Below are 21,781 nucleotides of genomic sequence, written 5' to 3' on the forward strand. Positions count from 1 at the left end.
GTGTAATGAAGGCTCCGTGAAACCCAAAAGGACTGGGTAGGGAGCCTCTAGGTTGGTGAGCTTGTAGGGGCGGGGGGTGGGTGCAGGGGAGGGCAGGGGAGCTCCCCGTCCTTTCCTGGGACCCCCACCCCCTTCACGTCTCTCCATCTGGCTGTTCGTTCATATATATCATCGATCACATCCTTTAGCAGGCTGGTTAGTAAGCGCTGCCCGGGGCTCTGTGAGCCGCTCCAGCAACGTGAAAGCAGGAGGCCGAGGAGCTCCAATCTGTGGCGTGGGGCAGAGGCTCATGTGGGAGCCGGGGGCGTGCGGCCGGCGTCGGGTGGGGGGTGCGGGGCGGGCTCGGGGGACTGGGCCCTGCATATGGGGTCCGATGCCGTCTCCGGGCAGACAGGGTCGGAGCTGAGCCCTGCCAGTGTCTGAGAACAGCCTGGGCTTGCAGGGGGAGCCCCCACGTCGGAACCGGACCCGGGGAACCCGAAAAGGCATAGAGCTCAACTCTGTCAGACAGGAAGGACTATAAACAAACAGCTCAAGGCAGCCACTCACCGCGCCCTGCTTAACACAAAGGAGTCTTTGACCATGACCACAGGGCCCAGCTCAGGACATTCAGAGTCGTGGTACTGGCTGCAGTCCTCGCACCCTGCAACAGACACGAGAGCATCAGAGGGGACACAGTGCTGGGAGGGGGGCCCCCCAAGGACACCGCAGGCACCTTGCCCGACGGGGGTGATCGACGGTGCCCCCCCACAAATATAACAACGGTGCAAACACAGGATGTGGCCCCCAAGGAAAAGACCTTGCCTGATGGCACATTTCAACGTATGTGGTTACTCTGTGGGGACAAAGAACTAGATCTTCCCAAGGAACGAGAATAAATGGAAATTCACCTATTTAACCTGTTTACCATAAATCTAACACACCATAAATCTCTTTTTAAACCCCTGGCATACTTTTCTGAATCAAGTGCCACCCCCCGCAAAGTCCCCTTTGCTCAGAGTTCTGAGAAAGATGATCCTTTTAACACCACACTCTGGCAGCGCATTTCTCACGCAATAATCTTTTTATTTTTAACGTTAAATTCAATTTGCCAACATACAGTGTGACGCCCAGCGCTCATCCCATCAGGTGCCCCTCCTCAATGCCCGTCACCCGGTTACTCCGTCCCCCCACTCACCTCCCCTCCAGCCACCGTGTATTTTAAATTTGTTTCTTAAAGCAAGCAAAGTCATTTCAATTTAAAAAGAAACAGCTTTTCTGTGATATAAAAACAAAACGTGGATGTGGCTTTGCTGGGACAGTAAGTGGCGCAGCCATCTGTGCTCAAGGACAGGCCAGGGGCTACTTACAAATGAACATGATCTCCTCGCTCCCGTCTTCGGCCATTTCTGACACCTGCCAGGAAACAAGGGCCTGTTGTTAGTGACGAGCTTTTTTGCCAGAGCAATCTGTAAGGACAATTCCTGTGAAAGGCTCCTCGAAGGACCTTACGTGGGGTTTTGAAGGCGTTGAGCAGGGGCCTCCCCTTTATTGTGATGAGGCTGGGGGCGCTGAGACGTTTTCTCACCTACATAATGTCGTTTTTTATTAAAAGCAAGTGATTTGAGGAGCACCTGGGTGGCTCAGTGGCTGAGCGTTGCTCTTTGGCCCAGGGCGTGACCCCGGGGTCCTGGGATCGAGTCCCGCATCGTGCTCCCCGCAGGGAGCCTGCTTCTCCCTCTGCCTGTGTCTCTGCCTCTCTCTGTGCATGTCTCTCATGAATAAATAAGTCATCTTAAAAAAAAAAAAAAAGAAATGATTTGAATGCCCGCTAGATTAGAAAGTCTTTATGAGCTCAGACTTTCATCTTTCTATATTAGTCACTGGGTTCCATTTGTAAAATAAACACATCACCGTGTTTAAAAGTCGGTTTCCTACTGTGACTTCCGGTTCTCTTTCCTCCGTCACTGGACTGTGAACTCCTCTCCAGGGCAATCGTGTCTAGTACAACCTCTATCTTCTTTCAGCTGCTACCCTGTGTCTGACACCCAGTGCACACCCATGTCTCCTGGGAACCAGAGCAACTCACGGCATCGTGGAGCAGGGTGCTCGCCACATAAAACTCTATCAGATCAGTCACTTCTGTTTTCGACTGATCCTGTGAGGTTAGAACCCCCCACACTTATTTGAGGGGTGACCTGGACATGTTAATTCTGGGGCCTAGATTCTTTGACCTATAAAATGGAAATAAAAATGCTCACCTAATTCAAAGACCTATACTCTGAAAACCAGAAAATGCTGGTGAAAGAAACTGAAGATGCCACAAACAAATGGAAAGACATCCCATGCTCATGGATCCGAATAACAAGTATCGTTCAAGTGTCTATACCACCCAAAGCATTCTACATACTTAATGTGATCCCTTTCAAAGCACCAACAGCATTTTTCACAGAACTAAAACAATCCTAAAATGTGCATGGAAACACAAAACACCCCAAATTGACAACGTAGCCTGGAAAAAAGGAAAAACTGGAGACATCACAATCCCAGATTTCAAGACACACTACAAAGCTGGAGTGATCAAAACAGTATGGTACTGGCACAAAAACAGACACACAGATCAGTGGAAAAGGATAGAGATCCCAGAAATAAATCCATGATTTTACGGTCAATTTATCTTCAGCAAATGAGGCAAGAATATGCAACAGGAAAAAGACAAATAGTGTTGGGAACACTGGTCAGCCACCTGCAGAAGAATGAAATTGAACCACTTTCTTACACCAAACACAAAATAAACTCAAAATGGATTAAAGACCTAAAAGTAAGACCTGAAACCATAAAAATCCTAGAGGAGAGCACAGGCAGTAATTTCTCTGACATCGGCCATAGCAACATGTTTCTAGGAATGTCTCCTAAAGCAAAGAAAATAAAAGCAAAAATGAACTTTCGGGAAGCTTCTGCACAGTAAAGGAAAACAATCAACAAAACAAAAAGGCAACTTACTGAATGGGAGAAGATATTTGTAAATGACATATCCGATAAAGAGTTATTGAAAAGAACTGCTACTACAACTTAATATCCAAAAAAACAGATAATCCAACTAAAAAATGGGCAGAAGACATGAACAGACATTTCTCTAAAGAGGGCATCCAGACGGCCAACAGACACGTGTGAAGATATCTGTTCATCATCACTTATCATCAACCAGGAAATCACCCCCCACCTGTTGGGATGGCTAAACACAACAATACAAGAAACAACAGGTGTTGGCGAGAATGTGGAGAAGGGGGAACCCTCGTGTGCTGTTGGTGGGAATGCAAGCTGGTGCAGCCACTGTGGAAAAGGTAATGGAGGTTCCTCAAAAAGTTAAGAATAGAGCTACCCTATGATCCAGTAATTCCATTACTATTTACCCAAAAAATATGAAAATACTAATTCAAGGGAATGCATGCACTCTGTTTACAGCAGCATTATCTACGATAGGCCAAGATGTGGGAACAGCCTAAGTGTCCATCAACTGATGAATGGGGACGCCTGGGTGGTTCAGCGGTTGAGCGCCTGCCTTCGGCTCAGGTCGTGTTCCCTGGGGTCCTGGGATCGAGTCCCGCATCAGGCTCCCTGCATGGAGCCTGCTTCTCCCTCTGCCTCTGCCTCTCTATGTCTCTCATGAATAAATAAATAAACATCTTTACATAAAAACTTGATGAATGGATAAAGAAGATGTGATATATATATATATGTATGCATATACACATATATGTATATATACACACATGTATGCACCTGTATGTAAACATATATTATGTGTATATATACAGACACACAATGGAGTATTACTAATGCCATAGAAAGAATTAAATCGGGATCCGCGGGTGGCGCAGTGGTTTGGCGCCTGCCTTTGGCCCAGGGCGCGATCCTGGAGACCCGGGATCGAATCCCACGTCAGGCTCCCGGTGCATGGAGCCTGCTTCTCCCTCTGCCTATGTCTCTGCCTCTCTCTCTCTCTGTGTAACTATCATAAATAAATAAAAATTAAAAAAAAAAAGAAAGAAAGAATTAAATCTTGCCATTTGCCACAACATGGACGGGTCTACAGGGTATAATACTAAGTGAGATAAGTCAGAGAAAAACAAATACCACATGATTTCATCCATATGTGGAATTTAAGAAACAAATGAGCAAAGAAAAAAAAAAGAGACAAATCAAAACGCAGATTCTTAAGTACAGAGAACACACTGCGGTCACCAGAGGGGATGTGGGCAGGAGGATGGGTGAGACAGGTGATGGGGAGTAAGAGGTATACCTGCCACGATGAGCACCGGGCGATGTGTGAAGTGCTGAATCACTACATTGCACACCTAAAACTATCATAACACTGTATGTTAACCATAGTGGAATTAAAATAGGGTTTTTTTTTTTTAATGCTCACTTCATATAGTTTTAGGGGGAACATAAAGTATAAAGTACCATACACCCAGCCTGCACTAAAAATAATTCCTCTTCTCTCTCACTTGCTCTATCCCCCAAGGAAGCTGACCCGGCACAGCCTTCCTGCACCCCACCTCTCGTCGGAGCCCCTCTGTATTGCTAGGTTCTTTTTTGGGGAAGTATGCAGGTTGGCTACCTCCTGAATGCTGATTTCACAAGGCCTCTGTCCCCATTCCATCCCCAGCAGCAGCCTGAAGAATGAAAAGCAGACAATGCAGAGTCCAAATGAAAACTCAGATTCCCCGAACACGTTTATGTGAGCAGAGAAGAGAGATTCACAGACTACACTGTGGAAGACTTGATTTAGCAACGAGGAGACAAGGCAGAGAGATGGGATTTCCAATCTGCCTTGAAAGTGCCAAGGAGAGATCCTGGGTGGCTCAGCGGTTTGGCACCTGCCTTTGGCCCAGGGCGTGATCCCGGAGTCCTGGGATTGAGTCCCGCGTCAGGCTCCCTGCATGGGGCCTGCTTCTCCCTCTGCCTGTATCTCTGCCTCTCTCTGTGCGTCTCTCATGAAAGAAAGAAAGAATGAATGAATGAATGAATGAATGAATAAATAAATAAATAAATAAATAAATAAATAAATAAATAAAATTAAAAAAAAAAAAAGAAAGAAAGTGCCAAGGACCGGGGCATCTGGTGGCTCAGTCAGTTAGGCGTCCGACTCTTGATTTCAGCTCAGGTCATGACCTCAGGGTCCTGGGACCGAGCCCTGCATCAGGCGAGAAGCCTGCTAAGTTTCTCTCTCTCCCTCTCCCTCTGCCTTCCCCCATCCCTTCAAAAAAAAAAAAAAAAGTGCTAAAGATCAATAACCAGGGTGTTTACTTTTCTAAACACAGCCCACTATTTTTCTGGAACATCTACTTAAGTTAAAAGGTATCTCATGTGGCTGTGAGTTGAGCTGTGGTTTAACTTAAGGCTTCCTGGCAGACGGGTACCAGGGGTGTGGTCAGGGGCCAATCTGGGATGGGGACAGGAGCAGATCCCCGAGCAGAAGGCGAAGAGGGGCAAAGAGGCAGAAGGAACATGTGGAAACCTGCTTTCATGAGTTGCTGAAGTGCCCCGAGGAGCCTGAGAACCATCTACCTGCCGGCACGAACCCTTCCACCTGCCGGCACTGCCTCCCAATGACGAGGGTCCTGCCAAGGCAAGAGCAGACTCTGAAGAGGCTGCCCAGAGCTGCAGGCTCGGGGCAGAGTGTGGGGTCCCTATAGCACCTGCAAGCATGGGACTGTGCAGACAAGGTCAACAGCCTCAAGAATACTTGAGCCCTGGGGGCTGCCTCTTTCCTGGCAGCACCTGCCTCTGCTCTGCACCCCTCGGCAAGGGTTGGGGGACGTGAAGCTGAGTCTCCTGCCCCTGGAGTGGCCCCCAAAGAAGCGGCTCCTCCAAGCACGCAGCTGGGGCAGGAAACCCAGGCGACTGGGTTTTCACTGTGGCCACAGGAAGAATATGAGAGCGGCAGGAAACAGCAGGAGGCTCAGGCCTTTTTACCACCAGTGCTGTCGTTATACCGAAATGTCTGAGTCCCGGGAAAGAACATCCCTTATTAGAAGCCTCCGATCCCTGAAACACGGCCTCCACAATGGTTCTCTGCAGCCCAGGAAACAGATCACAGCCACCCTGGACAGCGAGCGGGTCAGGCCTGAAGGGAGGGGGCACCTGGACCTCCGCGCCCTTCGCAAAATCCCCTTCGCGCTCAGGAGGGAAGCCCTGTCTCCAGACATTCACGGTGCGTAACAAATCCCAGGATGGGAGATTACAGGTAGCGTTTTAGGGAAAATAAGCAAAAAAGACAGTAGGTGTGAAAGCTGGCCATTTTAACCACCCATCTGGGAACATTTATGCCAGTGGTTCTCAAAGTGGGGTCCCTGGACCACCACCAGCAGCTCCTGAGAATCAATCAGAAATACCAGGTTCTTGGGCCCCTCCCCAGACCTGCTGAAGCAGAGACTCCCTGGGATGGGTCCTGGCACTCTGTGCTCAAGAACCCCCAGGTCTGAGCACGGCTGCCGACCCGCACATCTCTCCAGTACACATACGGTCTCTGCTACAGGGAACCAGCGAACCACGGCTGGGGTCACCGGGAGACCACCCGAATGCATCGGGAAACCACATTTATCATGAACGTTAGCTGGGATCAAATGGGGACTACCTGCGTGTCAGCTGGGGGGCCATGGGGGCGAGGGCGATCCCAGATGAATGTTCTCTGTGGGAGCTCACAGGCAGGCCCCACCCATATGGGCTGTGAAAATCAGCCTTGGAAAAGAAAACTCCCATGAGGACCCAGTCTACCCCATTTCAAGCCTCAGCCTAAGCCACAGTAAAGATGCTGCTGGTGATGGAGGGACAGACCCACAGGTCAACGGAAACCGAGAAACAGACCCAAACAAATACGCTCAACTGGTTTTCAGTGGATGCATACATAAAGCAACTCACAAAGGAAGGGCAGAGAGACGGCCTCTCGGCAAGCGGTGTTGGGACAAGTGGACGAGGGAAAGGGGCCGTAATGAACCGTGATGTCACATCTCATACAAAAATTAACTCATAATGGATCCTAGACTCAAGACAGCATATAGCAACTTTTTTTTTTTTTTAGAAAAATATAAGAGACAATGGTTGAGATCTCGGGTAGGCAATTTTTAGACTTGTCACCAAAAGTGCAGTCTACAAACAGAGAACTAATTAGACTATATCAAAATTTAAAATTTTGCTCAACAGAGGACACTGTGATGAGGGGAAGAAGACTAGCTACAGGCCGGGAGGCATCTCTGCAAACCGCACATCCACACCCGGAAGGTGCAAAGGACTCTCAGAACTCAACAGTCATGTACAAACTTATCCAATCAGTACATGGGCAAAAGACATGACGGGCATTTCTTCGGTGAACATATATAAATGACAAATAAGCACAGGAAAAGGTGCCCGACCCCATTTGCCGCCAGGGAAATGTGGTCATAGCACATCACTGAGATGCGGGCACACACCTGCCGGCACACACCTGCCGGCGCGGCGCAGGATGAGCACTCATGTGTGGCTGGCGGGAGCAGAGACCGTGTGGCAGTTTCTGATGAAACCAACAGGCACTTGGCCTCTGACCCGGCCACCGCGCTCGTGGGCACTTAGCCCAGAGAAAACGGCCATCCCCACAAAAGCCTGAGCACAACTGTTCACAGCAGCCTTGTTCACGACAGCCCAGACTGGAAACAAGCCCCGAGGCCCCCCAACGGGTGACCCAACCGTCTGGGGTCGACCCGCAGCCCGGAAGACTTATCTGCAATGAGAAGGAGCGAACCGGTGATACACACACAACGGGCGCTGGGGGATTCTCCAGGACGGTGCTGAGGGAAGGATGCCAATCCCAAAAGGTCACACGCATAGGCTGACCCCATTTATGTAACCTCCCTGAAGCGACAATTCAGAGAGGGGGAACTAGAATCGTGACTGGTGGGGGTTCGGGTAGGACGGTGGTGAGGCTGTGAGGGGGCGGGTGGCAGGAGGGACCCCCGTGGGGGCGGCGGGCACCGCATCTGCACCGTGTCGCCATCAGCATCCTGGGTGTGACCTCACGCTGGAGCTCTGCACGGTGTCACCAGCCCTGGGGACCCGGGCAGAGGGCACGGGAGATCACGCAGCAGTCTTTCTAACGACTGCAGGGAATCTATGACGATCTCAAACTTCAATTAAAGAAAAGACATGGAAAAAAAAGAAAAAAAAAAAGAAAAGACATGGAGGACAGATCGACAGCCCCGAAGTGACTGTGAGCCCAGGGTGCGGGGGTGGAAGCCGAGCGTGCGTGGCCATCGCTGTGCAGCGGGAAATCCCAATGCTGGGCGCCTGAGCTCGTTTAAGGAGGCGCAGAGATGCGGACACAGGAACTCAGGGCTGCGGCCAGGGCTGGCTTCCGCGCACGGCCAGTGGGGGCTCCCGGACAGGGACACACGGGGCACATCGGCCCAGGGATGGGGCGCGGCGGCAGCTGCCTGCTGTTTTCAGTCTCCAATTCTTCCACAACAAAATTACGTGTCCATGGTGCCAACACACACTTGTCCCGTGTCTGTTCATCCATCTGCTTGCAAGTCCTTCTACCAGGCTGGCTTTGGATGCGTGTCCTTTTCTGCACCTCACCTGACTGGTCGCCCGGGACACGGCCGACCACCGTCCACTCTTGTCCCTGTCCTCCAGTTGCCCTCCCGAGGGGATGCGTCCTCCACCCCACCCTAGTCCCAGCTCCCCTGGGTTGTCAGCACTCCCCGGGGGACCCTCCCCCGGCAGCCACACCCACTTCCGTGCCTCTGAGATACACCTGCGCTGCAGGTAATGCCCCACGGAGTCCCACACCTTCACCTGGAGGCCACGAGCCACTGAATGTGCAGGAAATGAGCACCTGACCTTTCCCGGCTTCCCTGCCCCACGGGGCCCTCCTGTGTCTCCCACATCTTGGAACGTGGGTGTCAGAGACCTGGGCTCGTCCTGCCCCAGGGTCCCTCCCCACGGCCTCCAGCACCTCCCCTAACCACACCCCACCCTCCCCCTCCTGGATGGCTGCTGGGGCCTCTGGCCTTCCTGCTCCCCGCTGGCCGGCCACCCCATTTCCCACACTGCCAAGGGGGCGGCTTCTGGAAACCTGAACCCAACCGTAGTAGCTGCCAGCCAGAAAGCCAACTGGCTTCCCACCGCCCCCAGGGAAGAAAATCCCAGCCCACCAGCCTCTTCTGCCCACTTGCCCCTCACTGAGCCTCTCGGGCCACAGTGGCCTCCTTTTCGTTCCCAGAAACACCAAGCGCCCTCCTGCCTCCGGGCCACCCTCACGCGGTTCCCTCTGCCTGGAACCTCCCTCGGCTCTGCCGCTGGCTAACACCTACTCATTCTTCACATCTTGGCTTAATTGGCACATCTCTGGGGAGGGGTTTCCTGGTCCACCTGCCCAAATTAAGGCCTTGGAACACTTTCTAAAAGCACCCTGCAATTTTCCTTGACCGCGCTTTTGACCACTGTAATCACTTCCGCGTGTTATTTATCTCGTGACCCCACAGGGCCTACAGGGCAAGAGCCATCAGCCTTGCTGGGCCCGGCAAGGGCCAGGCATGCAGGGGGCGGGGGGGGTGACATCTCCTAACAGAGCTGGCCACGTCTCCATGTACGTCCCTGCACTCCCCCTGCTGACCTCTAGTCATGAGCAGAGGTCCCCCTCCTGGGGTCTGGCCTGCCTCCCGCACTTTGCTTCTCTGCCCGCCCCCCACCCCGTCCTGCTTCCCCGGGAGCCACTCACCCCACATAAGTCCTTCTCTTTTAAGACAGAGCCCAGACTCACCCTCCAGACACCTTCCTCCCCGTCAACCAGTCTCCCTCCCGAAATCCCAAAATGAGGTTGACCCTGCCTATTAAACGGCGATCTCAAGCTGTCATCAATCACAGACGACGTCTGGGTTTTTCTTTTTTACTAGATTTCCAACGGAAGCTCGATCTTGATCTCTCTACTCACTCCCTTTTCAAATTCCTACGCCCTTTGTACGCCACGCTCCACAGACCGTAAGCTTGGGTATCTTTTCACCGGACTCCTCAGTACCTCCGGGTAATTAAGAGTTGGCTAGAAAGCTGGTTCAAAGGCTTCGTTTGTAAAACTTAGGCCGGGAGGTCCAGAAGTTTGCGTAGATTAGCGGTGAGACCTGCAAGAGATTCCTTACATTCCAATCAAAAGAGACTGTACGTGCTTATCTCACTTCCCCAGTATTTACAGAGCACCTGCTCCGGGCAAGGCTCCAGCACCAGGACTCCGGCTCTCGGCACCCGCCCCAGGGAGGTCCTTGTCCCGTGTGCCCTCCGCCCTCCAGGGGCGGCAGCTTGGGCCTGGCCTTGCTTTCATGCTCGCCCTCCACTTCCCGGGAGTGCTTCCACCCACCCCAGGGAAAGCCTACACACTCCCTTCTGGGTACAAAGAGGGAAAGGTCTAAGGAAGGTGCACCGGTTCCCCTGCGCTTACTGGGCAGCTGTGCCCCCTGGGGTCAATCCTAAGGTCACAGTCTGTATGGGGCCTTGGCACGGCTGTCGGAGAGTGCGGAGCCGTGCGCATGTCTCCGATGATGGCCCGTGGGTCACCCACCGCCCCCGAGCCTGGCCGCCTTGTGCAGGTGGTGAGGGGACCAGGGTTCATTTCCACGGTTACGGGTGCTTATCAGCCAGAACTCTGAGATACAGGGAAGACATCCCACCACCACCCTCAGCTCAGAAGGCCCAGAAACCTCAGTGGGATGGTTCTGAGCTTCGCAGGCGTGTTCTATCGAAACACAGCATGGTTCTACAGAACACCAGCCTTCGGGACCTTCTACAACCTGCCGTGAGTCCAGTAGCGACCTGGAGAGGAAAGAAGCAGCCCTTGTGTTCCAGCACAGAGCGCACAATTCAAACATCCTCAGGAAGACACGTCGGTGTAAAGGGGCCTGGGAACGAGAAAGAAATCCAAGCAGATGAGGCGCCTGGGTGGGCTCAGGGGTTGAGCATCTGCCTTCGGCCCAGGGCGTGACCCCAGGGTCCTGGGATTGAGTCCCACACGGGGCTCCCTGCGTGAAGCCTGCTTCTCCCTCTGCCTGTGTGTTTGCCTCTCTCTGTGTCTCTCTGAATAAATACATAAACTTAAAAAAAAAAAAATATATATATATATATATATATATATATATATATGCACTGGGCTCCTCTCTGGACATGGAACCTACTTAAAAAAATAAATTAAAAAGAAAAAGAAACCCAAGAAGAGCCTCTGCATGACCTCGACAAAAGGTGTGGATGTTTTTTACAAAGATTATTTCGTGTGACTTTGACTACCGTAGGTCCCTCAGACGGGGGGATCCTACTGCATTTGTCCTTGGGCGTCTGGCCCATGTCACTCAGCATGGTGTCCGCGAGGTTCCTCCACGGGCCAAGAGGCCCTTCCTCTTCAAGCCTGAACACTCCTCCCTCGGACGGTGCAGACAGGCCGTCCACCCACCGATGGACACTTGGGTTGGTCCCACCGCTTGGCTATTGTGAACGATCCTGCTGTGAACGTGGGTGTGCAAGTGTCTCTGCAAGTCCCTGCTTCCACTTCTCTGGGTGCAGACCGAGAGCTGGAACTGCCGGATCGCGTGGTGCCACGTTCCACGTTCTGAGGGGCCCCTCCCCCACGACGGTGCACGAGGCTTCCAGCTGCTCCCCATCCTCCCAACACCCGTGGTTTCGTTCATTTGCTTTTATAGCCGCCATCCCGGTGGATATGAGGTGGAAAAAGATGATCTCTTAACGTGACCTGCAAAAGCACTGGTTCAGAAAAAGCAACCCGTGTTGAAACATTGCACAATGAACACATCACAATCTTAAAACACAGGCGGCCAAAAATAACTCAAAGAGAGAGGCGTTTGCAGTGGAGGCCGTTGACGTAAGTGTGAAATTAAGATTATCTCTTGCCTGCTGGCCTGGCTGGGCCTTCCCTGCCCCTCCCGGGACCATCGATGTGACAGGGGGACGGGCTCGGGAGCAAGGTGACGGTGTCCTGGGGGTCTGTGACTGGCCGGGACGATGTACGAGATCCACCTCGGCAGCACAAGTCTAGGGTGAGCCGCACATGCAATATGCTGGGAGCTGTTTGTGCTACATTTTGAAATAATTATAGAATCGCAGGAAATTGCCGAAAGAGCATAGAGAGGCCCCAGTCACCCTTCATTCAGTTTTCCCCCGACGGCTGGATCTTACGTAACGGTGGATAACATCACAATTCCTGGGAGCCCTCGGCGCGCTATCAACACCAGGAAGGTGACCTCGGCGCGGTGTGCGCGTCGCTCGATGTCCTTCTATCACAGGGACAGATCTGTGCAGCCACCTCCACGGTCAAGATGCAGGAGGAATGTCCCACTCAGAGAAGACCTGGCCGCTGTGGGCCCCTCTGCAGTCACACCCGCTCCCGACCCCCCACTCCTAACCGCCCCCCCTCCCAGCAACCACACATCCAGTCTCTGTCCCTGTAATGTTCTCGTTTCAAAGATGTCATATAGATGGAATCGTATGCGATGCAATCTTCGGAGATGGCCCTCCGTGTCACTCAGCAAGGTGCCCCTGGGGTCCCTTAGGTTGTCGCATGGATCCAGGGCAGCCCTTTGCACCGCCGAGTGATGCTCCACAGTGTGACCGCTATGCAGCCGGCTGAACCATTTACTCACCAAGGGACCCCTGGGCTTTCCCTCACTTGGGGCTTTTACACATAAAGCTGCAACGAACAAGTGTGCACGGGTTTCCCGTGGACGTAGCGGTCACTTCTCTGGGATGCATGCCCCCCAAGTGCAAGGGGTCCGCCCGGGTCACCTACTAAGTGCATGCTAAGGAGTTGTCACGGCATAGGAGAGGCCCACGCCTCCGCGTCCTCGCCAGCATCTGGGGTTGTCACCAGGTTTGATTCCAGCCCCTCTCACAGATGGACACGGGCACCTCACCAGGGTTTCGCCTTGCACTTCCCTAATGGCTAACAACATCGGACACCTTTTCGTGTGCCAGTTTGCAAATCCTCACCAGTAGAGTGTCCCTCGTGTCCTCTGCCCATTTCCTCAGATTTGTCTTTTTTTTCCCCCAGTGTGTTCTGAAGCTCCCTGTGTATCCCGATCCTTCATCAGAAATGTGGCTCACAAGCATTTTCTCCCTCCCTTCGGCGCTGCTTTCCAGTCCTCCCAGCGAGGTCTCCGCAGAACGAAGGTTTTTAATTTGATCAAGTCCCACCCACGGATTTTCCCCTCTGCGGATTATGCTTTCAGTGTCCGGTGCGCAAAGCCCTAGCTCCCCAAGTGTCCTCCTAGGTTTCGTAGGAGAGTCCTGGAGTTTTACACATTGAAGTGTATTTCCCGTTTGAGTTAATGTTTGTGTAAGACGTGAGGTCAAGGTTCATCCCTGCCTACCGATGAGCAACTGTGTCAGCACCACCGAGCTGCTTTTGTGCGTCTGCCCCCAAACCAGCTGGCCCTATTCGTGTGGGTCTGCGTCTGGGTTCTCTCGGCAGGGATCTGTCCCCAATCCCCCGGCCAGCCCCACTCACGGTGGAGAGCACTCAATACCGTCTTAATTACCATAGTTTTGGAATAAGTCTTCCAACTCGGGGGAGCACTTCCCTTTTACTTTATTCTTCTTCAAAATGGTTTAAGCCATACTTGTTCCTTTACTGTCTACATAAATTCTAGAACAATCCCGCCTCCGTCTACATGAAATCTTGCTGGAATTCACGCATGTAAATTTTGGTTACGCTTCAGTTAACATATCCCAAATATTATCATTTCAATATGATACAAAAAAATAATTAATGAATTTTTTTCATACATATACGCTTTCCTCACTCAGATCAGCCGTATCAAGTGCTCAGCCCTGGTCCGGAGGCTCAGGGACTTTTTTTTTTTTAAGCAAGAAGGACATTTTCCTACTGGGCACACATGCCGTGAAAATATTAAAAGCATTATGAGAAAAAAAAATCATGAGAAGGAAAGAGCAAACAGATGAGAGCTATCTTGACAAATGTGTGCTGCAAGAAAAGTTCCTGAAAGATGGTCTGGGCGGGACCCCAGGGAAGTAAAGTAGCAGGTGGGCAGAGCAGAATTTGTGAGATTCTCATCCTGGGGTCCTGATTCACAATGGCACAGGAAAAAGGCCCTAAGAAGTCCTGCAATTTAAAAAAAAAAAAATCTCCTGGAATGTGTTTTTGACGCAGCTGTGATTGAACTTACTTGGACGAGGACACTCGTGCACACGCTGTTTCACGTGCTGGAGAACCTCAGCCCAGGGCACAGACTGGGTGGGTCAGGGCAAGGCAAGGGCCTGGTCCTGCTGCAGGGCACCCGGGTGCGAGTCTGGCTCTGCCCTGCTCTGGCTGTTAGACACCCCCGTGTTAGTTACTTCCTCTCCGTGGGCTTCCGCGCGGCGTGTGTGCTCCCGAGCACTGTTTATAAAGCCCCAGGCTGCCGTGCAATGCCCACGCCCTCTCTCCCTGAGCACTGAGGGCACCATGAGCACGGAGTTTGAGCGTGACAGGCGGCCGCGCCCGGCCTGGGCCTCAGTGACCACGTGGGGACCATCCCACGGCCTGGAGACTAGCTTCCGAGAGGCACTTCATCCACCCCACTGGTTCTCGCTCTAGACTCTGCAGGCTGATAGATGCTCGTGGAAGCAGACGCGGGAAGCCGGGTCTAAGTGGGATGGACACAGAACACGGGCCTCTGCTGCGGGCACACATGACCAGGTCAGCAGCTTCCTAACTTAGGGACGGCCTCAGCTCCCCGACAGGTACGATGTTTCCAGAGCCAGGGCCTGGGGGCAGGAGGGCCCCTGGGGGACGCAGCACATACCCACATGACCTTCGGGATGGAAACTGGCCCCGGCCCCCAGCTCAAGCCACCTCTCCGGGCAGGGCCCTCGGATGACAGAGCAGCAGGACCTCTTACTCCCTCTTCTTTCTCTTTTTCATCCCAGGTCATTTCCTCTCTAATTAAAGGGAACAGCTACAGGGGCACCTGGGTGGTGCCATCAGCTGGGCGTCCGACTCTTGACCTGGGCTCAGGTCATGATCTCAGGGTGTTGGGACTGAGCCCTGCACTGGGCTCCGTGCTCGGCGGGGAGTCTGCTAGAGATCCTCTCCCTCCCTCTGCCCTCCTGCCCCTGCTCGCTCTCTCTTGAATAAATAAAGAAGTCTTTAAAAAATAAAAGTGAATAGCCACAAACCAGACACGCACCGTGGAAGCCAAAAGGCAGCCCCTCCACCTCTTGGTTTCCTACCCGGCCTCCCCGAGGGCCTCTCTCTAGTCCGCATTTTTCAGCTTCCACGACTGGTGTGCACAGGCTCCCACTGGGACTCCCCCCACCCCCCCGGTGACTCCCCTCTGGGGGCTGCACCCTTCGTGCTTATGATGAATAGAGACGAATAGAGAGCTTGCCCACTGTCTCCCCCTGCCCGGCTTCCCCCAACGTAGATTTGGTTCAATCAGCAGATCCGATATCATGACTCTGAAAACACTACCGCCTGCTTGCTCGAACAAATTTATTATTGATACATTTCTAGTATGACCTGTTAAAGGGTAATGATTTATTTTTTCTTATTAGTTCTTATTTTCTGTACATACTTTGTTGCTGGCTGTGTATATTAGATTTCGTTGTGTGATGTTGCATAGGGTAGGTCACGTTGGTTGTGTGTGGCTCCGGCGCAGTGAACAACCTTCACGGAGGTGCGGGTTGTTTCGTGTAGGTCTCGTCTGGTTAGTCGACTTTTGTGTATCGTTTCACGTCGACTTGGTGCGGTGCGTAGATTCTGCTGCATGCATTGTTTCGTAGGTCCTGTTGCTGTTTACGTGCAGCTTTTGTCGTGGGATGTTTGCGGAGAGCTTGGGTTTGCAGATTTTGTGGACTTGTTTCATGGCGGTCTTACGTTGTCGTCGGTGCAGGCCTTGTGCGTGTTGGAGTGTAGATCGTGTTGTACTGTCTGTGTCTGTCTCTGTCGTGTGTGCATGTGCAGACGCTGTTGGTGGCAGATGTGGCAGTGCTGGGGTGACGTGCCCACGGCTACCTCTTCCCACGTCCCGTAACCACTCCTCCTCATGGTCTGTCTGCCCCACAGCCCTCCCGAGCCTGCCCTGGAGGCCTGACCTAGGCACCCAGACTCCTGACTCCTGAGCACCCTGGCCTCCATCCTGGGTCCACTCTCTCAATCAGGGGGCCCAGTGCCCTGTGGTTTCCTCGGAGGGGTGCACGGAGGCACATCTTTGGAGAAGACTTGCTGTGATTGCAGACGTCTTTATTAGAGTCTCTGAATGGTTTGCAAGGCACACGGTCATGTTCACCCAGACCGAGAAGGCAGGACGCCACGGTCCCCCCCAGTGTCTAGCATTGCAGGGGAGGGCCGTCACCGTCCTCGCTGGCGACCCTCTGTCCGGGACTCCCTGCCTCCGGAAGCTTTCAGATCTTCTGTCTCCTTCTGTGTCCTCACGCATCCTCGACCTGCTTCGGGGTTGAGCACTGCTGGGGCCCCCCTCCCACCTGCAGATTTTCTTGTGTTACTTCTTTTATTTTATTTTTTATTTTTTTTTTTGTGTGTGTGTTACTTCTTTTAGAGTTTCTCCTGCTTTCTCTTCCTGAACCCCTTCGTTTCACCAAAGATCACTTCCATACCTCTGATGTTTCACGTCTGGTTCTTTAAGAGGGTTGCTGAGCGATGATGGGGGACAGTGGTCTGCACCCTGCCACCCTGAAAATGGCGCAAACTGAGGTCGTATGGACTTCCTCGTGCCGGTGAGAGCCCCACCTGACCGCTGTCTTTCTGCACACACACATTTATACAGGGGAGGGTGAGGCCTGCTTCTTAATAATGGGCCTTGCGGGACACTTTCAAACTGGGCCCCCTTGAGAGCTCCGGTGATGGGAAGACCCTCATGCATTCTCAGCAGAAACAGGGGGAGCTCCGTGGCCAGAACGCAGTCCAGGGAAGTCAGGGGTGCTGGGGGGGAGGGACCCCAAGGGACGAGCAGAGACCGAGAACATAGGATCAACTAACAGGACTGAAGCGGCCACTGGAGCCAGGATCCCATCACCCCCTGGGCCTACGTGGTGCCAAAGTCACACCTACGTTTGTGGTCACAATCAAAGGCAAACTTCCTATGCAACTACTTGGCACATTCGTCCTCAAACTTACAAAAGGCGAACCACGCGGACGGCTCCTTCTCTAAGGTTCGGGCTCCCCTCCCCAGAGCACGGGAAGTGACAGCCCCGCCACAGCATCCCAAGCATTATCCTCGCGTGGAGCGTGACTTAAGGACACCCCGACTCTCAAAGAGTTTGCCTCCCGCAGCACCAAGGGCAGAAGGCCGTTTGGTACCGGGGTTCTGCCGATACTGGCAACCCATCAACGCTCGCAGGTCCGAGCTGGAGACGCCGATCGTGCCCAAGACCAAGAACAAGCCCAGCGGAGCCAGCGACACGCGGCACAGACCCGGCAAAGAAGGGTGTCATCTCGGAGATGAAGATGCCCTTCAGTTGTATGTGAGTCTGTGGAACTGCGAGCCTGCAGGCTCGGGAAGGCTCGGGGGAGGGCCCAGAGTTGGGTTTCTGTGGATTTTATTAGGATGAGAGGCCTCAGCAGGGCCCGCGCTGTGACCCCGAGCTGCCCCCCGGCACCCCTCCAAGGGCTCCTCTGCGCCCCACATCATCCACAGCCAGTTTCCAGCCTCCGTGGCCCCTTCTCCTGGTTTCCTGTTCTGGAAATGCCCTCCCTGCATCTGTCAAAGTCCTACCCAATCCTTAGGACCTCATCCAACAGGCCCCTCCTGGGCAGTGCACTCGTGCCCTGCCCCACATGGGCAGGCCATGCCCACTTTCCCCTGGGGGGCCGGGTGCCACCCGCAGCCTCCTCAGTACACACCTCTAGCCTGGGAATGTTCACGTCAGCCTCAGCCCAAGCCCATGCGTTAAAGCAAACAGGAATGTTTTCCTTAACGTCACCTCCCCCAAGGCTCTAGAGCCCCGGTTCTTTCTATTGCAAAAGAACTGGCTTCCTCACCGCCCGTTCCCTCTTGCCTGGGAGGATGGGCCCCGGGGCTCCACCCAAGCGTTGTCACCTCCCATGTCACCTCCCAGCCGGTGGAGCCAGCCCTCCATCAGCGCTAGGCACCAGGTGGCACTCTGCAGGAGGCCCTCTGCCCCACCCCCGGGTCCCTCTGGGGGCGCCTTCCCAGCTCCTCTCCTGTCCAAAGCCACCCCTGGCGGAGGGGTGACCCAGGCTGCCCCGGGGTCCTCTCTCCCTCTGGACGTGGCACCTGCCCCCACGTCACCTCCCATCCCCGTGTCCCCAGGGCGGCCCTCGGGCCCGACCCCACCTGATGCCTGGCTCCAGGCTGACATTCCCTGCACTGGGGCCGACAGCTCAGACTGCTCGTCCTTAGTCTTAACAGCTGCAAGGGACGTAATTTCCAGCATATTATAAATATTGGCTTCTTAAAATAAAACCGTTAGGTCACTCTTCTAAACACGTCTATTGGAATCGAGCACAGCAGTGTGATATCTGGTGCCATCTGTTCGCGAGGCAGAGGAGCGAGCTCCCCCTCCACGGTCAGGAAATTCGGGGCGCGTCTCTGCCTGGGATCTCCCGCCCCCTCCCTGCAGACGCCCTAAACCCTCTGCTCCGTGTTCGTGCCCGAAATGACTCTACTGCCCACCCTGCAAAGATGCGCGTCCGTTTACGCCCATAAATCAAATTAGTCTTGATTTTCTGTGACCAGAGCGCGTGAGAATTCCTTCCGGGTTGAGTTAGCGCTGCGATCATTGGAACCCCACTGAGCCCAACAAAACGCCAGCACAAGGTTCACGGTTGGATCAAGGGCCACCTAGCACAGAAGCCGCTGGGGCTGCCTGGGGCGGGAGGCCTCTCGGGCGCTTCACCTGTCAGCGACAGACCTCCAGCCTCTTCCTGTTCGTTCCTCTGAACGTGAGCGCGGGAAGCCTCGTTCTGCAGAGCGACGAGCTCGATCACCAGCCTCTCCTGCGGCCACTCATCAGCGACCCCCGTGACCACTCACGGGTCCCCACCCCCTCCGTCCGTGGAAAGCCTGAGGTCTCCTACACGCAGAGAAGCCACTCCCCCCGACACCCACCTATCTGCGGGCATTCTGAGGTTCTGCACCCCAGGGCCACCTGCCCACCCCAAGCCTGGAGATGGGGGTTGCTCTCTGCCGGACCCTTCCTCGGATCGGAGTGCATAGGGAAGGCGAGGACCCAGACGCCAGGCCCCCAGCAGGGGTCTCTCCCACCCCAGAGGCTGAAGATGCTGCTGCCTGCAGGGCCCTGACTCCCCCTGGTCGCCACTCCGGCCTCCCCAGTCCGCACACACCTGTCACCTGCACCTGCTGTCGCCCACTGCACATTTCCCAACCAAATCGGCAGCAGGGCCTCCTGGCTCTAGGGATATACACTTTGTCCTGGTTCCCCCTTTGCCTCTTGCCTCCACCCTGTGTGTAATGGAATCTTGTCAGGCTTGGATTCCCCACGTGGCAACCACAGGGTCGTGTCCCACCCCTGCCCAAAGCCCCCTGTGGCACCCATTGGTGCTCAGGATAAACTCAGGAAGGCGGACAGTGTGTGCTGCCCTCCTGCACCCTCCCCACTGGGTCACACTCCCTTTCTCATCCTTGGGTATGCAAAGCTTCTTTTGCCCCAGGGCCTTTGCACTTGCCGCTCCTCTGCCCGTGACAGACTCACCCCTGCGCTGGTCTCAGCCCAAAGGTCCCTGGCTCCGTCTCCCTAACTGAATTGTACCGTTTCTTGTTAACGTCCCCCCCACCCCGCTCCTGCCCCGCCACCCTCCCTCCAGAACATCATTAGGTTCAAGAGGCAGGGTCTTCGCTCTTGTTCCGAGCAGCGCGCAGCACATGATAGGCCCACAATGAATAAATATTTGCCTGGACGAATGGCCAAAGGGAGGAAAACACACACCCATGAACTGCTTGAGGTGAGCTGGGCGGCCACCACCCATCCCTCACGCACGTGCAAAGGAGACCGTGTCAGTCGTTGCTTGACAAACCTGCCCTCTGAAATCACGTGGATCAGAGACGTACCTTAAATCTCCCCTAAAGTCTGCAAAATGGGAGGTGCGTTCTCTTCCTTGGCTTCCTCCCCAGATAACGATATCAAAAGAATAATAATGAGGGAGGTACTAGCGGAGGCAAACAGAGATCTTTCCCAACTCTAATGACCCAGCCTTATAACTGGGGTTAATTTTTTTTTTTTAATATATGTATCTTCTAGGGGGTATAAAAAAAAAAAATCACCTTCCTTTGTGCTTCCCCAACAAGACACAACCTTATACTATCAGGAACTTTTTTTCCTCTTTGCAAAAGTAGGAGTCGGAGATGTCAACAGGGGGAAAACTCCGAAAAGGAGAGATGTGGGTGGCTTTTCCCTTCCAAACCCCAAACTATAGGTCTCCGTCTTAACCATTCGCCATAAAGGCTGGTGATGTCAGGGAAATGCGGAGGAGCCCCGTGGAGCTGGGAAAACGTGGACAATGGGAAACCCTACAGATGTGATACAAAGTATCACTGGGGGCGGCGGGGGGGGGGGGGGCTGCGGGGGGGGGGCGAGTTGTCCCCCCGCTGCCCTTTGAGGCTGTTCACAGGGCCAGTGGCTGCTTTACTTTTTCATCCTCGGCGATACGACCTGGAACCACACCGGCTTCTCCGAACGTCTCCAGTGAATCTGGATTTTTAGGGAAGTGGCTCGTGCAGACGGGGCGGTGCGCCGGCAGCTGTGAATGCACGGAGGGGCCGCGTGCACGCGAGGTCACACCTGCGCTTACCGCTGGCCGCGCCCCGGGGGCGGGGGGAGGTCGGGGAGGCCGGGGCGCCCCGGGCCGGGGGCTCCTGCAGGGCGGGCGCGCGGGGGGGGGCTCCCGGGGGGTCCGCATGGCGACCCCGCCGCGCACCTGGCGAGCGCCTCCACCTGCGCGCCGCCGTGTCACCTGCCCCCGCCGCCCCGCGGGTTTGCAGACGCGGGTGCTGGGGGAGCCTCCGACGACCGCGCCGCTGACATCCCGCCGGGCGGGCGGCGAGGGCGGCCGGGGCGGGGCGGGGGCGGGGACCGCGGGCCGGGGCCGGGGGCGGAGGAGCCCCGCGCCGCACCCCCGGGCGAGCGCGGCCCGAGCCCCGGGCGGGGGGGCGGGGGCGGGGCGGCGGCGGCGGCGGCGGAGGCCGGAGGCGGCGGGCCCGGAGCGCGGGGCGCGGGGCGCGGGGCGGCGGCGCGCAGGGCGATCCCGGAGCGGCTCCGGGAAATCCAGCCGGGTTTTGACTCCGATCGCCCACGGAGCCCGCAGCCGGCGAATGTAACAAAGAACAGTCGGCATGGCGGCTGGACCGGGGCGGGCGGCGGGCGGGCGGGGCCGGGCGCGGGGCGCGGGGCCGGGCGCGGGGCGCGGGCGCGGGCCGGGCGGGGCCGGGGCGGCGCGCGGGGGCGGCGGCGGGCGCGGGGCCCCGGGCTTTACCTGCCTGTGGAATGTGCAGAGCGGGCTCGGATCCGGACTCCGGGTTGCGATCCGCTCCGGAAACTGCGCAGCACCGGAAGCCGGGGGGCGGCGGCGGGGCATTCTGGGAGTTGTAGTCCGCGGGCAGAGGCGCCGGCGGAGCGGGCGGAGCGGGCGGCGCGGACGCGGGGCCGGCGGACCCGCAGCAGCCAGCGAGGTCGCGGGCGGTGTGGACGGGGAGCGGGAGGGCGGGTGCTGTGGACCCGGGAGCCGGCGGCGTGGACCTGCGGCAAGCGGGTCGCGGGCGGTGTGGACGGG

At 55.2% G+C, this 21,781-nt stretch overlaps 1 protein-coding gene across 1 annotated transcript in view; it reads right to left on the reverse strand.

The window, feature by feature from the left end:
• The window catches only part of PRDM15 (PR/SET domain 15), a 64,871-nt gene extending 43,319 nt beyond the window's left edge, over positions 1 to 21,552 (reverse strand). The window contains exons 1-3 of the mRNA XM_038581545.1: positions 21,485 to 21,552; positions 1,350 to 1,395; positions 550 to 643 (exon numbers count right to left, since the gene is read on the reverse strand). Coding sequence (XP_038437473.1) covers positions 550 to 643; positions 1,350 to 1,386 — 131 coding nt within the window. The 5' untranslated portion in view covers positions 1,387 to 1,395; positions 21,485 to 21,552. The remainder of the gene's footprint in view (positions 1 to 549; positions 644 to 1,349; positions 1,396 to 21,484) is intronic.
• Between the last annotated feature and the right edge of the window lie 229 nt (positions 21,553 to 21,781).

This window comes from Canis lupus, chromosome 31 (assembly GCF_011100685.1).
Source record: "Canis lupus familiaris isolate Mischka breed German Shepherd chromosome 31, alternate assembly UU_Cfam_GSD_1.0, whole genome shotgun sequence".
Lineage (NCBI taxonomy): Eukaryota > Metazoa > Chordata > Mammalia > Carnivora > Canidae > Canis > Canis lupus.